This window comes from Embiotoca jacksoni, unplaced genomic scaffold (genome assembly GCF_022577435.1).
Source record: "Embiotoca jacksoni isolate LCO1_2020_lvr unplaced genomic scaffold, fEmbJac1.0.p SCAF_6, whole genome shotgun sequence".
In the NCBI taxonomy this organism is placed as follows: Eukaryota; Metazoa; Chordata; class Actinopteri; family Embiotocidae; genus Embiotoca; species Embiotoca jacksoni.
The window spans coordinates 8,675,796-8,694,863 of record NW_027185414.1 but is presented as its reverse complement, the minus strand read 5'-3'; the positions used below and the strand labels follow the sequence as shown (position 1 = coordinate 8,694,863).

The window sequence follows — 19,068 nt, the reverse complement described above, 5'->3', positions numbered from 1 at the left end:
CTTCTTGTTGTCCTCCACACCTCCAATTGCTGATATGTGACTATTGTTTAAATTTTGTATATAAACTATGAAAGGAACATTTAGGACTATGTGTTAATATTTATATAGCTTCACAGTCATGTAACACTTCAGTTATTTTCTGCTTTTGCTGTACTAATGCAGAGTGCATAGTGACTTGGGAAGAGTGAGGTTGTAAAACAAAGGCTACACAAGGCCGATCTGAAACCCGTAGCATCCAGAGACTGTGTTATACAGCACATCACATAGACACCTTGATAGATGGAAAACGGCAACTGACAAAGGAAAACAGATCACATCTGTCTTAATACTTTCACACAGGCTGCTAGCAGAGAAGCAAATGAAAATGCCCCTTTAACCCGAGCTTCAGAGCACGCTGTGTATGCTCAGTGTACACAGTGTCCTTTCTTGTTTACGTTCGGTTTATGTTCGGCGAATATTGTGCGCTTTCTCTCATGCATGCTAATCCACTGACCTTGGCAGTGTGTGTGGATTGCAGTTCAGAAACAGAGGAGGGGCAACAAGAGGGGAGGGGGGCCGAGGGGGTCGGACCAAATACTCCTGAGGTTTTAGACATGCTCCGATGCCCACCTAAAACCCAGCAAGGACACGCCCACTGATCCTGAAAGAAAAGCAGACTGTGGCTTCCAGCAGAGGTGGCACTCACAAGTGCCTGCATATAAAACCATAACAGCCCCAACAATGGGGCATAATTACGGCGCATCAACTCCGTCTGCTTCAGACGTTTTAATGGCTTCACCGCTTGCACGCTCCAGGGAATGTACAGAAAAGTTCAGTCTTTGCAGATTTCGATCAGGAACGTTTGATTTGAAGAAAATGGCAAGCAGCGCAAAATAATGGTGTATCTGGTAATTAAGATAGACAGAGAGGAATGTGAGGTTAAAGAGTGTCATTAGATTAGATTCGATTTTTGGATCGCTGTGGTGCAGTGAAGATTGGTCCAAAACAAAACTGTGGTTTGCCATCATCACTATTAAAATTTTGCACCTCAGATTTTTAGTTTTACGGTTTGTTGTAATACCGAAACACAATTTTTATGATGGACTACATTTGTTGAATGGACGTGCATTGATGTGTTGTCTGTAGTGCTGGATGTACGTCATTCTGAACAGCTCAGAGACTCGCAAACCAAAAAATGCTTTCACACACTTGTGTCCACACTGTCATCCAAAAGGTATTCTTTATTTCCATTGCATTCAACATCAAAACAAGGTGTGGAATCCTGTATATACACAGCTTTTTTTTTTTTTTTTTTTTTTTTATCTCCGGGTACTATACAGTATTTAGAGGTGAATACATCCCAGACAGTCTTGTTACTTTACAAACACACAGGGACACAACAATGCTTTTTTATTGTTCCGACCACACCTTTTTACAAACTACTATGACAAGAGGAGATCCTGCTAAGTATTGTCATTTTCAATACATCTGCAGTCTCCATTGTGTACACGTTGTGTGTATAATGGTCAAAGTGGATACAGTCACGAGCGCAGAACAGACTTGTCTCTGACCACTTTCAATTAGCTGTGATGATTTATGACCGAAGGAAGAGTTTTAATGGATTCTTCTGACATAGAATTTAATGAAGTCGAACTTTTGGCTCGTCTATAACATCTTTCCATCATACTAGGTTATTTCCTGCACTAAAAGCCATTTGGCTAGTTACGCTTTTTTCCTGCATCACTGCGTTACACACTGACAGTGCTACTTTTTTATATTGGAGGGGGGCTAATGTGGGAATAAGTTGCATTAAAATGTGGATAATTTCAACAATATGGTCAAATGAGAATTAAATTGACGCATACTACACCAACAATATAATGATCATGCAACATTTCTAGACACAATGATGTACTACAAAAATAAGTATGTGTTCATACTCTTTTCAGAAGACACTTGAGGTTTTTACATTCGAGTTGAAGCAGAACTGAAATGGTTAAAAGCAGCCGGATCATGTATCTTTCATTAAAAGTCAGAACTTTCCTGATTCGGTTCCAGTATGTTAATACGCTCCACATGCCGTTTCATTCTGACTCGTGGATGTGTGTGAAAAGAGAGACTGAGGTGCGTGTCCCCTTGAGGCCAGGCTGACTATACGCTGTGTTAAAGAGACACAGCGGAGGGAATCGGTAAAAGTTGCTGATTTTATAGAAATCCTGTTTTATTTATTGTTTTAACGGCTGGCTGTCTTTTCTTTTCTTTTATTGATCAGCCGCAACAACAGACTGCCATGAAATGGTTTAAAAACATGAAAATCTCAAGGTAGAGTAATCCTTATGTTCAAATAAGGAGGCGAATGCAGCAGATCCTAAGTAGAGCTGACCGATGCTGGATTTTTGTGAAGTAGAAGAATTCAGATTTCGATATGTTGACCCCTTGTGGCCAACATATGTTATGGAGGCAGGATATTTTACAGTTTATTGTAAAAAAATATCGGCTGATTAAATCGTCCAACTGATAAATCAGTCGTGCTCTAATCCTGAGCTCAGCAGGCAGCTGATAGCAGCATGACTACAGGAAAGAAATATGACTATGACTGGAATACTAAGAGTAAAAGCTTGCAGCTGTTCAACTGAAGAAGTGTGTGTGTGTGTGTGTGTGTGTGTGTGTGTGAAAAAGACAGAAAAGTCATTAACGAGGAGTGTGAACCAATGTGCTTGACCACTTCCCCTCCTTGGTCACTTTGTGGTATACGAGTAGGAGACTGTGCGATTGCAGCCTGCTCTTCTCATCAGGACCTCTCCACACACACACACACACACACACACACACACACACACATACACACACACACATAAAGGGTCGGGGTTTGTGTTTGTATGCTGCAGTCGCACTGTAAAGACCTTCAGCACATGTCAGTTCAAAGTGAGTGCACTTAGTAAACTGCAAGTAGCTCCTCTAGTGCCCTAAAAGTGTGCAAAGTTAGAAATGGCTGCACAGATGTATCGACGTTCACTTTGATGGGATTCTAGCAGCAGCCGAAACCGTCTCTTGGCACGTGTGAGCCCGTTGAATGTGGATGTCTTTTCATGCCGTGTGTGTCTTTAAGCCACATTGAATCCACTGTTTTGGTCCGTACAGAGATTTCTCAATGTTGAGTTGGTCCACATTAAGTTTTGTCCACTCCTGGTCTTCGGGACCTGAATCCTAATGACTTCCATGATTCCCCTTTGTCAGCATGTCCACAGCTGCTTGTTGGACTGCCATGAAATTTTGCACAGATATTCATCTTCTCACAACTTGATGGTGATCCCATTAGTTTCCACCCTTAATTTTTCTTCTAGCAACATCATCAGGTCAAAAGTTGAACTTTTCCAGTACTTTGGTTTAAGACCAAACACAGGTGAAACCGACATTCTCATCAGGTTCAGCGTTGTTGTGTTTTCTGCTGATGAACATGCTGAACATTATGCTTGTTTAACATCAGCTTGTTAGAATTTAGCTCAAATTACAGCCTCACAGTCACAGATATGCCCGAAGACTCTTAGTCTTGTTTCTGTGTGTAATAAAGACACTGAGAATAGATTTCTTTGACATATTCTGTCTCTTGAGACCAGAACTGCAGCGACACTTGCAGCATGTGGAACAACTTAATTGTTAGACCAGCGCGTTTGAGCTTGTGGCCTTTATCAGGGTCAACATGCAACACACTGCATCAGTTTGTTTTCTTTCTCTGTGGCGTGCACCTTGGCAATAGGTGAAGTTGTGTCCGAAATTTGTACTTGCTTTTACATCCTCTGTCTCTTGCCTGTAGAGCAGAGAAGGATGGATTGATCACCAAAGATTCGGTACTACTAATACAAAGTATTGTTTTCAGTGTAGATACTGGCGTCAATGTCATTGACACCAAGAAATAGATTAATTGCATGTTGTAGATCATGTGTTAGGCACATGAACTCGCCTCTTAACGGAGCTATATTTGCATCTTTTGCGCTGTTCCCATCTTAATGCCACATACCCACCTTTCAAATTCTGAAATAGCCTTCATCCTGCAACCCCTCAATTCTTAACTTTGCACCTGTTAGAGCTCTAAAACAAGATTTCCTGTCTGCTTCTTATCCAAATACTCAAATTACTCATTAAGTTTTTTTCCCTGCTGGAACATCGCTTCACCGTGTCAGCACCACTGTATCCTGTTAACAACACAGGGACTATCAACCCACCACCCACCTGTGCTACGCAGGTCTTAAAACAAACACACTCTTCATGCTGAAGCAGGCAGACTGTAAATACTTTCATGGAGCTGAGCGTGAACCAGAGTTCAGCGGCAAGACGTATGAAATATTAGAATTTGTGGTGTCCCTCACCGCTGCTGAAGAGAGAGGATGGAGAAAGAGAGTCTGAAGAGGCACGTGACAAGCATGGGCACGTCTGTTTTGAATTGCGAGTGAGGAAATTACACCCACCCTCCCTCTGGATTTCAGGGTCTGCGTTGGAATAACTCACTCGGATACCACATAGTCTCTCTCCATCTCACCCAGCTTAGATCCAGGATTTTGTAAGCTTTCAGCTGTGATAGACCATCGCGCTCTGTCGTGTTGAGTGGGTGCGTGCCAATCCAGAGTGTGTCAGGATGACACCTGAGAGCCTTTAATTACAGAGCAGAGCATCATGACTGTGTCAGCGCCTTGTTCTCTGCTTTTAGAGCTATGCAGTGCGTTGTGCACTGACCTCATCCTTCCTATATGTGTGTGGAGAACTGTTTTATCTTCAGAGGGTAAAGCAGGCATTTTTCAGGATTTCAGGACTTGTAGATGACGCACGACATTTCCAACAAACAGTCTGTCATTTCATGGATTTCTGTTGCTGTGTTTCTGCACCTCTAACCACGGGGCCCCATTAGCACCTTTTTTGATGCATAATCCTCACATACAGCAAACACGACACTGACACACTGTCACACTCTGGCTATTATCTGCAAGGTCCAGCCGTCTCTCAGTATCACGCGTTCAAATATGAACGGAACAGACAGCGTATACAGACACACAACAGTGCAGCAAAGCATTGATAACGACACAACACATGTGAGCCGGATGACCCGACCTTACAGATGCTGTAGGATTCACTCCCTTTCTGAAACTGACTCAGAGCTGCCAGTTTTTTCTGCTTTCTCTTCTCTTTTTCTGCCTCTGTGAGATTTCCTGCTCCTTTTTAAATGAACACTTTGACTTTGCAAAAAAAGCAAACTGGCGGTTTTTTGTTTTTTTTAATCAGTAAGATGAAGGTTGACGTAACTGCCATATCTGATAAATATAAAGCAAATGTACATCTCTGAAAAATGGTGAAATATTCCTTTTAACTGGAACCGAATCCACCCATAAACTCCAGTTAATTTTCTTGTTGTGCTCCCTCGGTAACAACCCTGTTCTTCTAACTCTCCTCATCAGAGGCCTGTGTCCTCCGACTGTGTGGACAAACAGTGAGTCTGTACTGACTTGGCTGGCATACTTCTGCAGCACAGAACAGGGCTGCTTTCCGTTGGCAGTAGTCACTAGCAATGAAATAACCATCACTTTGCCTAAACATCAGGAGGAGCGGTGCTGCGATGACCTTGAAGTGACTTCTGTCAGCTCCGGCGCTGCTATCAAGCTCGTTGTCAAATCATGTCAAACGGAGAGCCTTGAAGCTGTGCACTGTTGTGTAGCTTCGGATGGCAGAGGGCAGCGATTGTGTTTTGTTTTTTGTTTTTTTCTGGATGAATTTGTGTCTTGCATGCACGATAAGATGAGCCCAGTTTGAGATTAATATCGGCTGTGCTTCACTCTCATCTCCTTTTGCTTTTGTCAGCCCGGCTGCAAGCGAACCCCTTTGTCCCTGTTGCCCCCTCGCCTTGTGACTTGGCTCATGCTGCTATAGTAAATCTGGGGCATGTTTATACTCATGGCTTTTAGGAGTGTCCTGGCAGGCCTATACCTACCAAGCAGCCAATTAGTCACCCCGCCCCTGATGCAATATTAAACCTTTGGAGGGGAAAAAAAAGGAAAAGGTTGATCCTGCTCCATTTTCTCTGAAATATGATGCTTGCCAAAGTGCTGGCTCAAATTCTGTTTCTCGGCGACAAAGCGTCTGCAAGCTGGCACGCTGTGATGATGTCTTAGTTACCTCAAGGGTGAGTAAGCACACCGAACGCACTCAGCTGGGATGTGAATGTTAGAGATTCAGAGGCATGCAAGTCTTAATTGATGTCACTGTGCTATTTCGGAGGTCTGGTCTCGCAGCACTGTTAGACTTACCAAAAATATATTTCGATCATGTCAAAGAAATATGGGAATGTATTTGATTAAAGTCTCTGAGAACATGATTTATTTTTTTTATGGTTCAAAAGCGTTCTCCTTCAAAAGTTGTTTTTTTTTTATTTTTTTTTTTCTTCATATCTGTACACTAAATTACATTAATTCTTATGTTTATCTGAAGGTCTGCAGTTCTGTTAAAGAAAGAGTTGGACATTTTTTGAACTATACTTACTCACTTTCTTTCTGAAAGGAGGATGAGAAGACTGATTCCACTCTCACTCTGCATAAAGACTGGAAACGGGGGAAAACGTCTTGCCTGGCTCAGCACCGTGGCAACAAAATGAAACTACTAGCATCACGACCACTGATAAATTAATATTTTGTATCTTATTTAAGTGAAATAGATAACTGTTTGTGGTTTTAGTGGGGGGTAATGTACCTTTCTTCAGCTTTTCTTGTAGAAACATTGTATCTCCAAGCAGAAAAGCACCTAACCTGCCTAGCCAATGAATGCACATTTTTCACATTCTACATCCCAATATTGTCTTTTCAGTAGGTGGGTTACACTGGTGCTAGTATCTATAACCAGAAACTATTATATAGTGTTCATAAGATCAAAAATCCCAGCAATAAATGAATTTATTACATGTAGAATAGGACTTTTGAGATTCATATCTGTGCTTTAGTACAAGGCGTTGGTAGCTGTTCATTGTGTGTACAGATTTAGTCGCAAGAAAGCTGAGTTCTTTGATCACTAAACATGTGCTCTCTGAAATCCCCTGTGATCTGATTTCTTCCTGCCGTCTTCAGCTCCACTGATTTTATAAAAGATAAATAAAAAGAAGCATCACAATTAAAGAATAGAGTGAACACTCTGCCCGAAATTGAATTTTATGTAATTAACTGCTGAGAGGGTATTGTGTCTCAGTGGAGACGAGACATTGAGCTCTTGAATGTTGTCAGTGTTGCTTGCAGACCATGTTCCTCCAGCTGTAAACCGTCCTCGGACGATGCATCTTTTGAACAGTTCCTCTGCGCTCTCCACACAACCACGGAGAATCGAGGCAAATGCATTCAGTGTGACGTCCAAGCTCAAATTCAAAGAACTCCGTAGAGCCAACTAATTCAGCATGTTAGCACCGGCAATAAAGCAGCCATATTGATGGTAGGTGTGATGTGATGAGCATTGGCAGAGGTTGAGGGCCCGGCTTGGTGACAACCAGCTGATTAAACAGGCGGGTGATGAATGGAGCTGCTGCCCGGCTATGAAATGGCCCGCAGTTGCTGCCGCCGTCCATAGATGCCTGGCATTCTGCTGTAGGCATGTCAAAACACACAAGTGATCTGCTGCATCAGAGAGCGCAACAATCTCCTTAAAGCATCAACCTCTGTTGATAGGCGAGGGGGGGGAATTAGAGTTTGGTTGGTTTTCTGTTTGAAATCTCTGCGGCTTGATGCAGCGTTGATGTTTGTTACTGCGTGACCTTCTGCTCTTATCAAAACATCCATCTGAGAGTGCTTTGAAAATAGCACCCCCCCCAAACCCCCCCACACACCCACCCTGTCTGCATGTTTCTTCATAGGTCAACATCTCAATCCAATCTTCTTGGTTACCACAACTCCCACTCGGTACCCTGACCTCAAACCCTCCCTCCCGCTAAGTAGCCTCGGCCTGCTCTCGGAGTAAAAGTTTCATGAGTTTGCTCTCCCCTGCTCGTTATTCCATTGTCTGTCGAAGACATTGTCACTGTGATTTATGTCAGCGAGTTTTTAATATGCCAAGGAGAGGCTGTTTTTGGTTCCAGTCAACGTCCAAAACCCAGGGGAGCCGTGACAATCAGGCTATGATATGTCCCCCTGTTGAGAGGAGGGATGGCAGTCCTTTGTCTGCCAACTGCACCGTCCACTGGGACTGAGTATCCTGATTTTTATGAGCATTTAAGAACATTTTAACGGACTTAATTCACCTTTAAATAAAACCAGTTTTTCCGTCTCCTCGCAGGAAAACTGTCCTGAACCCTGCGGGTGACAATAGAAAGTCTTTTTTATTTTGCCTCCCGTCCTCTGATTTTAATGACAGCCCCTTCTCTTCATTGGCTCCAGATGTCACAATGTTTTAAACAGAGCGAGGGCTGTTGATCTGGAAAAGGCCTTAAGATTTGATTTTTGGACAAGATACGGCTTGTGCAGCTGGCTCTCACTCCCACAAGGGGAAGACGATCATCTGCCAAAGTGCCTTGAGTGTTAGATGAACCATTTGTTTGTGAGCACATTGAGAAGTTTAAGTCATGGGTTGTAAACATTTATTGCAGTTTACTGGCTACATTTGCATTATTGGTCCAATGTACCACCTGGAGTGTTGAAGATAAACGTCCTGCTGGTATCTCTTTCTTACCGTCAGAAGGGCCTGAATTTGAATTTAGTTTGCTGGTTGTACATGTGGAAAAGGCTGTAAATGGTTTAACTGCAACAAATATTAGTGTTTACGACACTACATTGGAGCCAGTAATCTTATTTGGACAAGCAAATGGAGCCCAAGACCCCCAGTGTTTTGGCTTGGGAGTGTGTTTTGGAATGAGGCAAGAGATAAACATTTACATAAACATAACTGCAAAGATTAAGAGGTATGTAGCCAACGGATGCACGGATATTATATTCCATGTCTTTGGTTAGCTTTTACATGGCTAATGGATATGACGTAATAACATTCACTAAACCACATACAGATACAGGGTCCCTGTTGTTTATCCAAAACTTGAATGTCTAGAATAAACCCAATCACCAGGATGTTTCGAACCCTGTGTTGGCTTTTATATTCAGTGTTTTTGAAAGTTTATCATACATTTAATTCAAACTAAAAAGTGTCCAATCGTCAGACCTTTTGCTGTTTATAAAACCTGGCTCAACAAATCAACCTGGTCCTCTTTAAAATGTCACTCTCGCAGTAGAAAGCAATAAAAAAAAAATCTGCTGCTGATGTCACTATAGGACACCGAGTTGTTTGTGATCCAAAGGGAAATGCTATAAAAGAAGCGACGTGGACGTCAAATCTGTATTTCATTGCAAGCGCTGTTTGAAGCTGCAGGTGAGGGAGCGACGTGGGAAAAAAGTAACTCATTTGACTTCTGGCCCGCTGCTGAAGAGATCTGTTTGAAGAGGCAGCAATATGAAGGAGATTTAGATTAGTGTTGAGTAGCAGAGGCTTTTACCCCGCTGCCAGTGCCGAGCGGAACGAAGAGAGGCGGCCAGCGCAGGAGAGGGTGGACGTGGCTCGCTGGCGTACGAGTGACATGTTGTCGTGGAGCTGCAGTAGCTGCTGGCTGCCGCTGTGTGCGAGCGATAAATGGAGAGGCCGCTCGCCTCAAGGAGTGAGGGTTATAGGAATGACAACGAGCTCGATGAGAGTTTCCCACTTTGTGTGATGAATCGATTTGACTGCGGCTCACAACTGTGTAGTTGGATGTAATGTGATGTCTTCCCACTTGTTCTTCTTCCCTGCTTGATTTGTGGTTCCCTGTGAGGCCTGGAGAGTGCTGGAAATGGTAGAAGAAGAGTTCTCGCGGTCGTGAGGGAGTCTTCTCTGAAATCTCTGCTGATCTTATGTTGATGTTTGAGTTTCAGAGGCCTGAGCAAAGGAGTGGTGGTGGGTTTGAGGGTTCGTGCAAAATGATTGCATGAATTTTAAAAACGAATCCCCACCCCAAGTGATTTCGTCCTTTCTGTTCCGTCCTTCTAGGTGTTAATAATCTGCTGCGTGTTTTCTTTCTTGCGTTTTCCAGATGCAAAGGAGAGATCGGCCAAGAGATTCTCAGTAGACGGTGTCTTCAATTACACCTCTCTGCTGCTCAGCCAGGAGGATGACATGCTGTACGTTGGAGCCAGGGAGGCGCTGTTCGCACTCAGCCTCTCGGACATCAGCAAGACCAAGCTGCAGAAGAACGTGAGTCAAAGTTGCAGAGCAACGGTACAGCTTGGCTCACTTGACTGCTTAGAAATGCGGCAGCTTTGGTTCGCAGCTAATTCGGGGCATGTTTCAGAATCGGCATGGTTTCCCTGTATTTCACATGACTTATTCAGGCTTTTGCTTTTGCATCTTCAGCTGACGTGGGGCACTCCTTCTGGAAAAAGAGAGGAGTGCAGCTTCAAAGGGAAGAACCTGGAGGTGAGAAGCATTTTTTTTCTAGCGCTCCAGCAAAACACTGAAAGATGAAAATACCTCAGAAAGACACTTCTAATAGCACAATATAGAAAACCTAGCTCTTTGTGTACAGGGTGTTTGATTATTTCCCCTATTTGTTTTACGGAGGTTGAAAATAAATAAAATGAGCTGTGTTGACAAACCTCTCCACCAGTTACAAATAGATTCATCAAGTGTGCAGGCTCACCAAAGAAATTGCTCTTTCTTCTTCCCTGTCTGTCTGTTACCTTGTTGTCATGCCAGCTGTCGTATCCCCGGGCGACAGGCCTCGGTAATCTGTGCGCTGCAGTGTACAACTCTGGTCTGTGTATTACAGAAAGCTCACCAGGCAACTGCTGTGACGCTGGGAGGTTTTCCCAACAGTGTTTGAGGAGAGGCGAATATTTTTCTACCAGTTTCTGAAAGATTTACTTGTGTTTACAAGTATTTCAGGCTGATATTTTAAAGGAGCTCCAAAGAAAATCTCATTCACTTCTTCTGAGAATTTCTTGTGAATTTATGGACCTGACACTCTCTCCATTTGTTCCCATCCAGACTGATTGCTTCAATTACATCAAAATTCTTCTGCGGCTGAACAGCACTCATCTCTATGTGTGTGGCACCTATGCCTTCAGCCCTGTCTGCGCCTACATAGTAAGTAACGACCTCTCAATCTGCCCGTCGTTCACCTGCAAGAGCAGATTTTTCTCCTGTCACTAAAAACAAGTCTTGATTTTTGTATTTTTTTGTATTTCTTTCCTCCCATCCCACTGGATGAGGTTTGAATTTTGATTTATTTTTTTGGTGCTCTTTAGGAATCGTGCCCTTTTATCCACCATGTTGGTATTGGATCTGTGGTTATCCAAGCGTAACCGAATCCTGCTGCAGCGCTTTAGCCAGACAAGTCAACAGGGGGTACATGAACTGCGTGGTTCCCCGAGAGAGGGAAACAGTGGATCTGTTTATCTAGCGGAGGAGTACATCTGGAGTGATGGTAGCCGGCAGCAGGACGACATTGATTTCAGTGACACGGGGGCAATCGAGCTTGGCGACAGCTCAGCTCTAGAAACGGGACATTAAACTCTCCCCTTTGACGTCAGAGTGAAAGAAAAACACGGCACGTCTCAGACAGAAGACGACTTGGCAGGACGTTAGGCCCTGAACTCGGATTCCAAGCGAGTCTGAGCCCTGTTGGTCCGGGTGAATGGTCGTCATGTTGACAGGGTCCACAACAGTGTGTGTGTGTGTGTGTGTGTGTGTGTGTGTGTGTGTGTGTGTGTGTGTGTGTGTGACTGAAAGCATTCCTTGCGGCCAGATGCTCTGAGATGCAGAATCTTAACAATGATGAATGTTTTATTTTCGTAGCACTTCTGAAAACAGTCACGGAGGATTTTACGGGCAGTGTAGCACAACACCGAAGCCAAGAAGATCCACTAAACAATCTAAGTGACAGACATGAGTTTAAACAAGCTCTACGTGAAACAACATCTCAGTGAAAAAGTATGGGAAGATTTTCCACGCAATGGACGCAACACTGTCCTATTTGATTTGATTTGATTTTTTGCGAATGGAACAAGTTATTACTCTTACTGCAAAGTGTCCACATATATTTTTCATGTGTATCTTAATTCAACACTCATTTTCCCACATGTACATGAAATGATGGCTTCCTCTTTCTGTACCACAAAGTTCAGCTAAAGGTGATATGAAGCTTATGCAGTCTAAATTAGACAAATACAGACATTTTAGTTCAAGTTGGAAATACGGTGCAAAGAAGGAATTTTGTACTAGAATTAAAGTTTGGAAGATTTCTAAAACTCACACCTGCTTACCTCAGGCGAGTCCTCTTTTATAGAAGTGCTGAGAATTTTGTTCCCCATCACGTACACTGACATCGCTTTAAGAAGGGAGCTCTTTAGTACAGACAGCAGAAACAATACAGCACAGCGTTATTTACCTCAGTTTAAAAAAAAGAAATATACAGCTATACAGCTATATAGATAGATAGCTATATAGCTATATAGATAGATAGATAGATAGATAGATAGATAGATAGATAGATAGATAGATAGATAGATAGATAGATAGATATTGAAGTGTTTATGAAACAGACTAAAAGAAATAGTCCAATCTGACCTGTAGTCAGGATATTGGTTGATTTGTTAAAGCATTGCCAATTTATGGATTTGGGCAGTTGACAGTCTCTCTGAAAATGCAAAAAATGTTCTTAAACAAAAACAAATCCCATAAAAAGACCGAAACCAACAGTGTGTCCGTGCATCCCTCAGTACTTTCTGACTTTGCTAACTTGCCTCTGGTTCTCAGCCTTAAGTCTGTTTGTTCTCATTTATGACATAAATCTTTAAAAGTGAGTCACAAATGAAAATATGTATTTATTTATTTTAAAACAGCTGGTCTCTTTAGTTTTAAGTGAACATTACTCAAACAACAGTAAAACGTGAATTTTCTGGAACGTATTGAGCAAAGGATTAATGCACATTAGGGAACATTTATGATGACAGGACGGTGTATGGAGGGATAGATGCAGGCCAACAGTGTAGCTCAGTGATGTGTTTTTGAACAACAGCTCAACAAGAATGAAGTATCTCAGACTGTGGCTCCAAAGAATACTCGTTACGATGACTTCATTGAGTTTGAACTTTTAGTGAGATTTGTTGACAGTAATCTTCTCTCTGTGGAAGTAACACGGTTGCCTGTCACATACATTATCCTAAAACCTTTGACTTATAAATCGTATAGCGCTACAGGATGTTTAAAGTGAGCAAACTCTCAAAACATCAGTGCCCTGTGTGTATTGTAATGGAGAGAGTGAGCTTGAGGTCACTGATCTCACTTTAGCTCACTCTTTTACTATAAGTAGAATTTAACTGGACTGTGCCTGAGGGACGTTTTTCTGTTTGTGTCCGTCCCCAGAACACGTCAACATTCACGCTGGAGAGAGACGAAGTGGGCGAGGTCGTGATGGAAGACGGGCGCAGTCGCTGCCCTTTTAATCCAGAGTACAAATCCACTGCCATCATCGTTGGTATGTAGAGTAATACATACACTTATTATGAATGGCTTCCTGTTGGGAAGAGACTCTGGCAACAGGTTCAGCTGTTTCTGAAGCTACTTTGATGTCGGCTCCATCTTTGATTCAGTAATGAGTCATGATGTGCCTGCTAATGCTGTTTGTCTGCATCAGGCTGTCTGATAAATAGCCGGACACCAACAGACACTGCTTGTGTTCAACTTCTTTAACAAGCAATTAGTAAATAATTGAGCTGGATATGGAGGGGGAGAACTGATTTGTCTAATCCCTCTCAGACTGTTCTGGTGCTAACAGCTTACTTTATTACTCACTCCATCTCCTGCAGTCATTTATTTTGATTATTAACAGAAAATACAGTTCAAGCTTTATCTTTTCCTCTGTTTTCTTCCAGATGGTGAATTGTACACTGGCACAGTCAGTAACTTCCAAGGGAACGAACCAGTCATTTACAAGAGTTTGGGCCAGGGAACCGCTCTAAAGACTGAAAACTCCTTAAAATGGCTGCAAGGTAAACTCCATGTACCCCATCAGATGTTTTTTTTCGTTGTTGTTTTTTTTTACCCTCTACACATCCTCCATTATGTACCGACCACAGCAGATAAGCTCCAAAAAGTAGTGATCATTAGTGAGGCACATTCGCTAATGCATGCCGACCGAGAGCAAAGACAAACGCTGGTAGATTGTGGGATCTCGGTCCTATCAGCCGCCGCACATGCACATCAAAACAGCCTCAGCCGGCTGCCGCTGCTTTCGCCAAAGTGAGCCGCACTTTGCGCACAATTAAGACCTCTCTTGTCTTTTGATCTCTCTGTAATTCATGCAGAGTGCTCCTGATGAGACATCTGAGTACAATTATACAGAGGATCCTGTTTCCTCTGCCCTCACAGGATTGTGTGACACAGCTCTCTGACTTCTATCCAAATTTATGGTGATACAAAAAGTGATGAAGTGAAAAAACTGATGATAGAGGTGTAACATATCTCCCTGACCACATGTTTGCTCTGTGTTTTTCCACTTTCGTGACAGATCCGGTGTTTGTCGGGTCTGCTTACATAGAGGAGAGTCAGCCAGTGGGCAACCCCGTGGGCGACGACGACAAGATTTACTTCTTCTTTAGCGAGGCGGGAAAAGAATTTGACTTCTTTGACAACACCATCGTGTCAAGGATCGCTCGCGTGTGTAAGGTAAAGCACCGGGGGTTTAGGCTGAAGTGATTGCACAAGATGGTCATGCAAAGGAAAGAGGCGTAGCAGGGATCAAACTTCCTCTCCTTAATCCTGATACAATTACCTCAAAAAAAAAACGAGACGGGACACTCCCGTGTCAAAGCCCGTTTGGTAACATTAAACTGCATGTCATGCCTGTGTACATGCCGTGGAAACATGTCACTGGTGCGTTAAGGCTTTCTGTATTTGACTGTACAAACATGTTTTCAGCAGATTTGGTTTCCCCTTGCCTGAATCATCGCCTCCTCCTCTTCGTGCCCCCCCCCCCCCCCCCTCTCTCTCTGCAATGTCAAATCCCCCTCTCCTTCCATCTGCCTCACAATGTCAGCTGCACTCGTCCATCCCTTCAGCTCCTTGCCTTTCTCCACCAGCCCTTTGAGCTCTGCAGGCATTATTAGTATTCAAGGGCGCTTCGCTCCAATATGAAATGCTTTTCCCACTCTACTGTATGGCCTGTTTCTGTTGCAGGCAAAGCATGCAAACGGTAGCAACTGCAGAATTCACTCGGATCATTTAAAGTGGCAACGTCATTTCTCCTCCTCCTGGAGAGTTTAGTTTGGTTGATCAACCCGGGTAATCAGTGGCAGACTTTCTCCCTTTTTCACCTGTCATTAGATCAATTAAAAGGCTGTGAAGCTGCCTGATACACATTGCGCTCAGCATCCCTCCCTGACTGATGCCTCTTGTTCATGGAGGCAGTAATGTGAGTAATCGCAGGGACAGCATGTAATCTTAAGTGACAGCTTAATGACTTAGTCCTGCTAGGCTCTGGCACTCAGTGCTGCGACACCTCTCGTAGCCGGCAGAGCACCTCCTGGGTTCTATATATGGAAATCATTGACAGAAAGGCCCCCAGACTGTGGCAACTTGCTGCAGATGAACTGTGCAATAAAGACAGAAGAATGGCTTTCTCTGCTCTGCAGAGCGCCTTTATGTTTCTGGAATGCAGCAGCTCTCTTTTTCCCCGACTGCCATCTTTTCAGAAGCTCTTCTCTGGCAGTATAGCAGTGCTGCATGTGGTTTATTCTCCAGTTTACTGAGCAAATCCTCAGGAACTTTTGACATATGATGAGCCACAAGAATCCCACTTCCCGTTTGGCTCCTTTTAAAAGAAATGAGTGTGTAACTTGTCATTCAAATGTCAGAACCCCCAATGTGTAAACCTCATCACTTTGGTCTGAGCTCTTGTGCAGTAAGATCTGAGGCTGGTTTCATAACTTCAGGTAGACATCTAAATGTATGTGTTGCACAAAGCTGTCTAACTCCTCAAAGTCTGGTTAAACGAAGACTGCTGATTCAAGCAGCTAAGCTCCTTTCACTCGGAAAATGTTTGCTGTCTGCAAACAGTCAACATACGAACAATTGACTGTGAAATTCCAGTGAAGTGTATAACAATACAAATAAATGCGGTGTCATGGATTACTGTGGATTACCATAGAAACAAGGCTCTTGGTTCAGAGTTAGCCTGGGTGGCTAACTGTTTAGGCTTATAATAAGTCAGTCTCTATGTTTGTGAAACTCTCATTTGTCCAGTGGTTTTCACTGTAGCTCCACCTTAGAGAAGAGTAACAGGAAGTTTCATGTTGCCATGGATTCAGTTAAATTACACTGTGCACTACAGGTTGAGCCATTTTTAAAAGCATAAAAATGAGCTATTAGCGGTTCCTGTGACCGTCCTGACGACTATCACTGGATTACTTACTGAAGGATTTACAGATGTTTATTTCCCACTGACGTTAGAGATAATGATATCCTCGGGGAAGTGTCAATCACACTGAATATAAAAATGTATCTCACGTCTGTGCGTTCAGATTTTGAGGTATTAGAGGTATGACTGAGAAATAGTCGTATGTTGTCGCAAATTGTGGCAGTCGGGCTGTGAGGGTTGTCGGTACTTTAAGCGCCTCTGTGAGCTGCGTGCCACTGGTGCTGCATCTGCTGACTGTGTCGGTAAGCAGTCAAATTACGCAAACTTAACTCCCTGTTGTTCTCAGCTTTTCCTTCCACTTCGTGCAGTGTGCTCAACTCACGGCCCGCTGGAGAGGCCAACCTCACGAGTTTGAAAACCTCCACATTAAACCAACCTAAGAGCAAAATTAAGACCGATTTAACGCTACAGACCTGATTTAAAACGTCTTGAGAAATCGCCTTTTTTTTTTTTTTTTTTTTTTCCTCAGAATAGCGTGTCACATGTCAACACGCCCTGTGTAGTCCTTCAGTGAGCCGAGAGGACTGAACTGAACTCACATTAGGGTTAGGTAGAACCGAAGTATGAAGACCACTCCCTGTTAGCAGGCTCCATATCTAACACACTTTTGCGAACTGACAGAAAGCATGCGCTCCTTTTTCTCTCCGTGCAGCAGGTCAAACACAGATCTGTTGGAATGTGGTTTAATATCTGAATCACATTGGGTGTGTTGGTTCATCTTGGCAGACTCCGAAAGAGGAAATTCTTCTTCTCAGATAGGTTAAATGAAAAAGTGAAAGGCTCCATTTTGTTTGATGATATTGAAACTACTGTTTTACTTCGCTTTGCCAAGTAATTCTGCTTCCGAGTTGTTTTTTCGCCCCCTCTTCCCCTATCTGTCCGTCTCCCTCCTTCCACTCCCTCTTGCTTTTGTTTATTCAGGTGTGCACTCTGAGGGACTGTAGAAAGCAGGCTGATTATGAACATTGTGCGGCGCCGTCGTGCTTACCTCGTGTACATCTACTCCTCAGGCTGATAAACCTGAAGAATCTTAAATGTGGTCAAATGTATGAGAGCTGCAGCACAAAGGAAAGAGTGTATTTTTGGAGGGCAGCTATCAGAGGGGAGTGGTCGATGCGATTCAAAGTACAAGCTGCACAGCGGAGCACGGCAGCAACGGCCGCGGACAGCTGAGAGAGCAGGAATGTGGTCTTCTCATTATGTGGACGGGCTACTACCACAGCTTAGTAATTGGCTCCCAGGCCCTGCATCAGTCCCACATGGGTTCACTTCACTGTTGGGCAAGATGGTTGTTTGTGTGTGACGGTACAGGGAGGAGGAAACGGAGGCAGTTACAGTTTTGCACTTTATTATCTCCTTCAGGGTGATTCACTCCTCGCGCTGTTATGTAGGAGTTGTCCTCTGTTTCTGAGGCCGCGCTGATGGGATAGTTTGGATCTGAGACAGGAAAACTGTCTTGAGATTGGGTGAGACCACTTGTTTTGGTCCTGCTTTTTCTCCCCTTCTTGCTCCTCCTGTGTTTTCCAGCTTGGTAGCTACATTTGGGAGGAGTTTCTTTTGGTGTGTGTTTACAAGCTCTTTGATAATTGCTGGTTCTAGCGGAGTCGTCTGATAACTGTTTATGTGAATATTTTGTGACAGTTTAAAGGAAGAGCAAATGCCTCCGCTGTGTGTTGGAGGAGAAGTGAGGCGGGAACCACTGATCTGGTTTTCAAAACTGTAATTAATAACTAACCATTGTTTGTTTTCCATGTCACCATCCTTCAAATAGCAACTGATATTTTGCTGGATCTTTTATGTTAATTTTTTGAAAATATCCTACATTATATTGCTAAAATATCCTTTATAATGCAGTAAAAATTCACCACACGTACGCTGCTTCACAGGAAAGGATTTAAACACCTGGAAATGCATGCAATCAATGTAAAAACCTGGTTGTGAAAGTCTAAGTAAGCACTTTTTACATTCCCTTATTTCACCTTAGCTGCATCCTCTGAAGCAAAGGGGGTTTGCAGCTGTGATACAATACAAGCACTGAAAAAGTACTGTATGTCTTCCTAGCAGCTAGTAAACTGCAACATATTTGAAGTCCCGGGGCCTATTGTGTGTTCAGGCAGAACAGAGAATTGGAAAAGCAAACTTCCCATTTGGGAACGTCCCACTTCCTGGAGCGTTCATATGATGACGACAAACAGGCAACATGGAAATCTGCTTTATTTCTGCTGTGAGAAAACAGAAAAGTGACAACCTCATCAGTCATATACAACAACACATTGACCAAAGGGAGCTGAGGAGGGAGATTTTATTTCCACACTACATTTCTTCACGTTTTGATGTACTGTACTGCTGTTTTAAATATTTACCACACTAGGAAACTAGGTAGGCTTTGCGAACCAAGTCTGGCCTTTTCACCTTATTTTTGGAACAGTACATTTCTTCCTTTCACCTGAAACACTACCACATCAAGTGATGTCAAACCTACTTACCGGAGCTCTTGAAAACTATTCTTAGTTTGACACGTGTTCCGGTGTATATTCTCCCACATGGAGGATGGACTTTCCCAGTTTTCAGTAGTTCATCGAGCACCATAAGTGTGTTTTTCTTATTTCACTGTTTGACCTTGAGAAGAATGT

At 43.2% G+C, this 19,068-nt stretch overlaps 1 protein-coding gene across 2 annotated transcripts in view; it reads left to right on the top strand.

Annotated features, from left to right (window-relative positions):
- The window catches only part of sema4bb (sema domain, immunoglobulin domain (Ig), transmembrane domain (TM) and short cytoplasmic domain, (semaphorin) 4Bb), a 57,002-nt gene that overhangs the window by 27,270 nt on the left and 10,664 nt on the right, over positions 1–19,068 (top strand). For both annotated transcript variants that reach the window (XM_069174151.1, XM_069174150.1), the window contains exons 3-8: positions 10,052–10,212; positions 10,372–10,434; positions 11,005–11,103; positions 13,384–13,495; positions 13,893–14,009; positions 14,528–14,685. In XM_069174151.1, the coding sequence (XP_069030252.1) occupies positions 10,052–10,212; positions 10,372–10,434; positions 11,005–11,103; positions 13,384–13,495; positions 13,893–14,009; positions 14,528–14,685 (710 nt within the window). The remainder of the gene's footprint in view (positions 1–10,051; positions 10,213–10,371; positions 10,435–11,004; positions 11,104–13,383; positions 13,496–13,892; positions 14,010–14,527; positions 14,686–19,068) is intronic.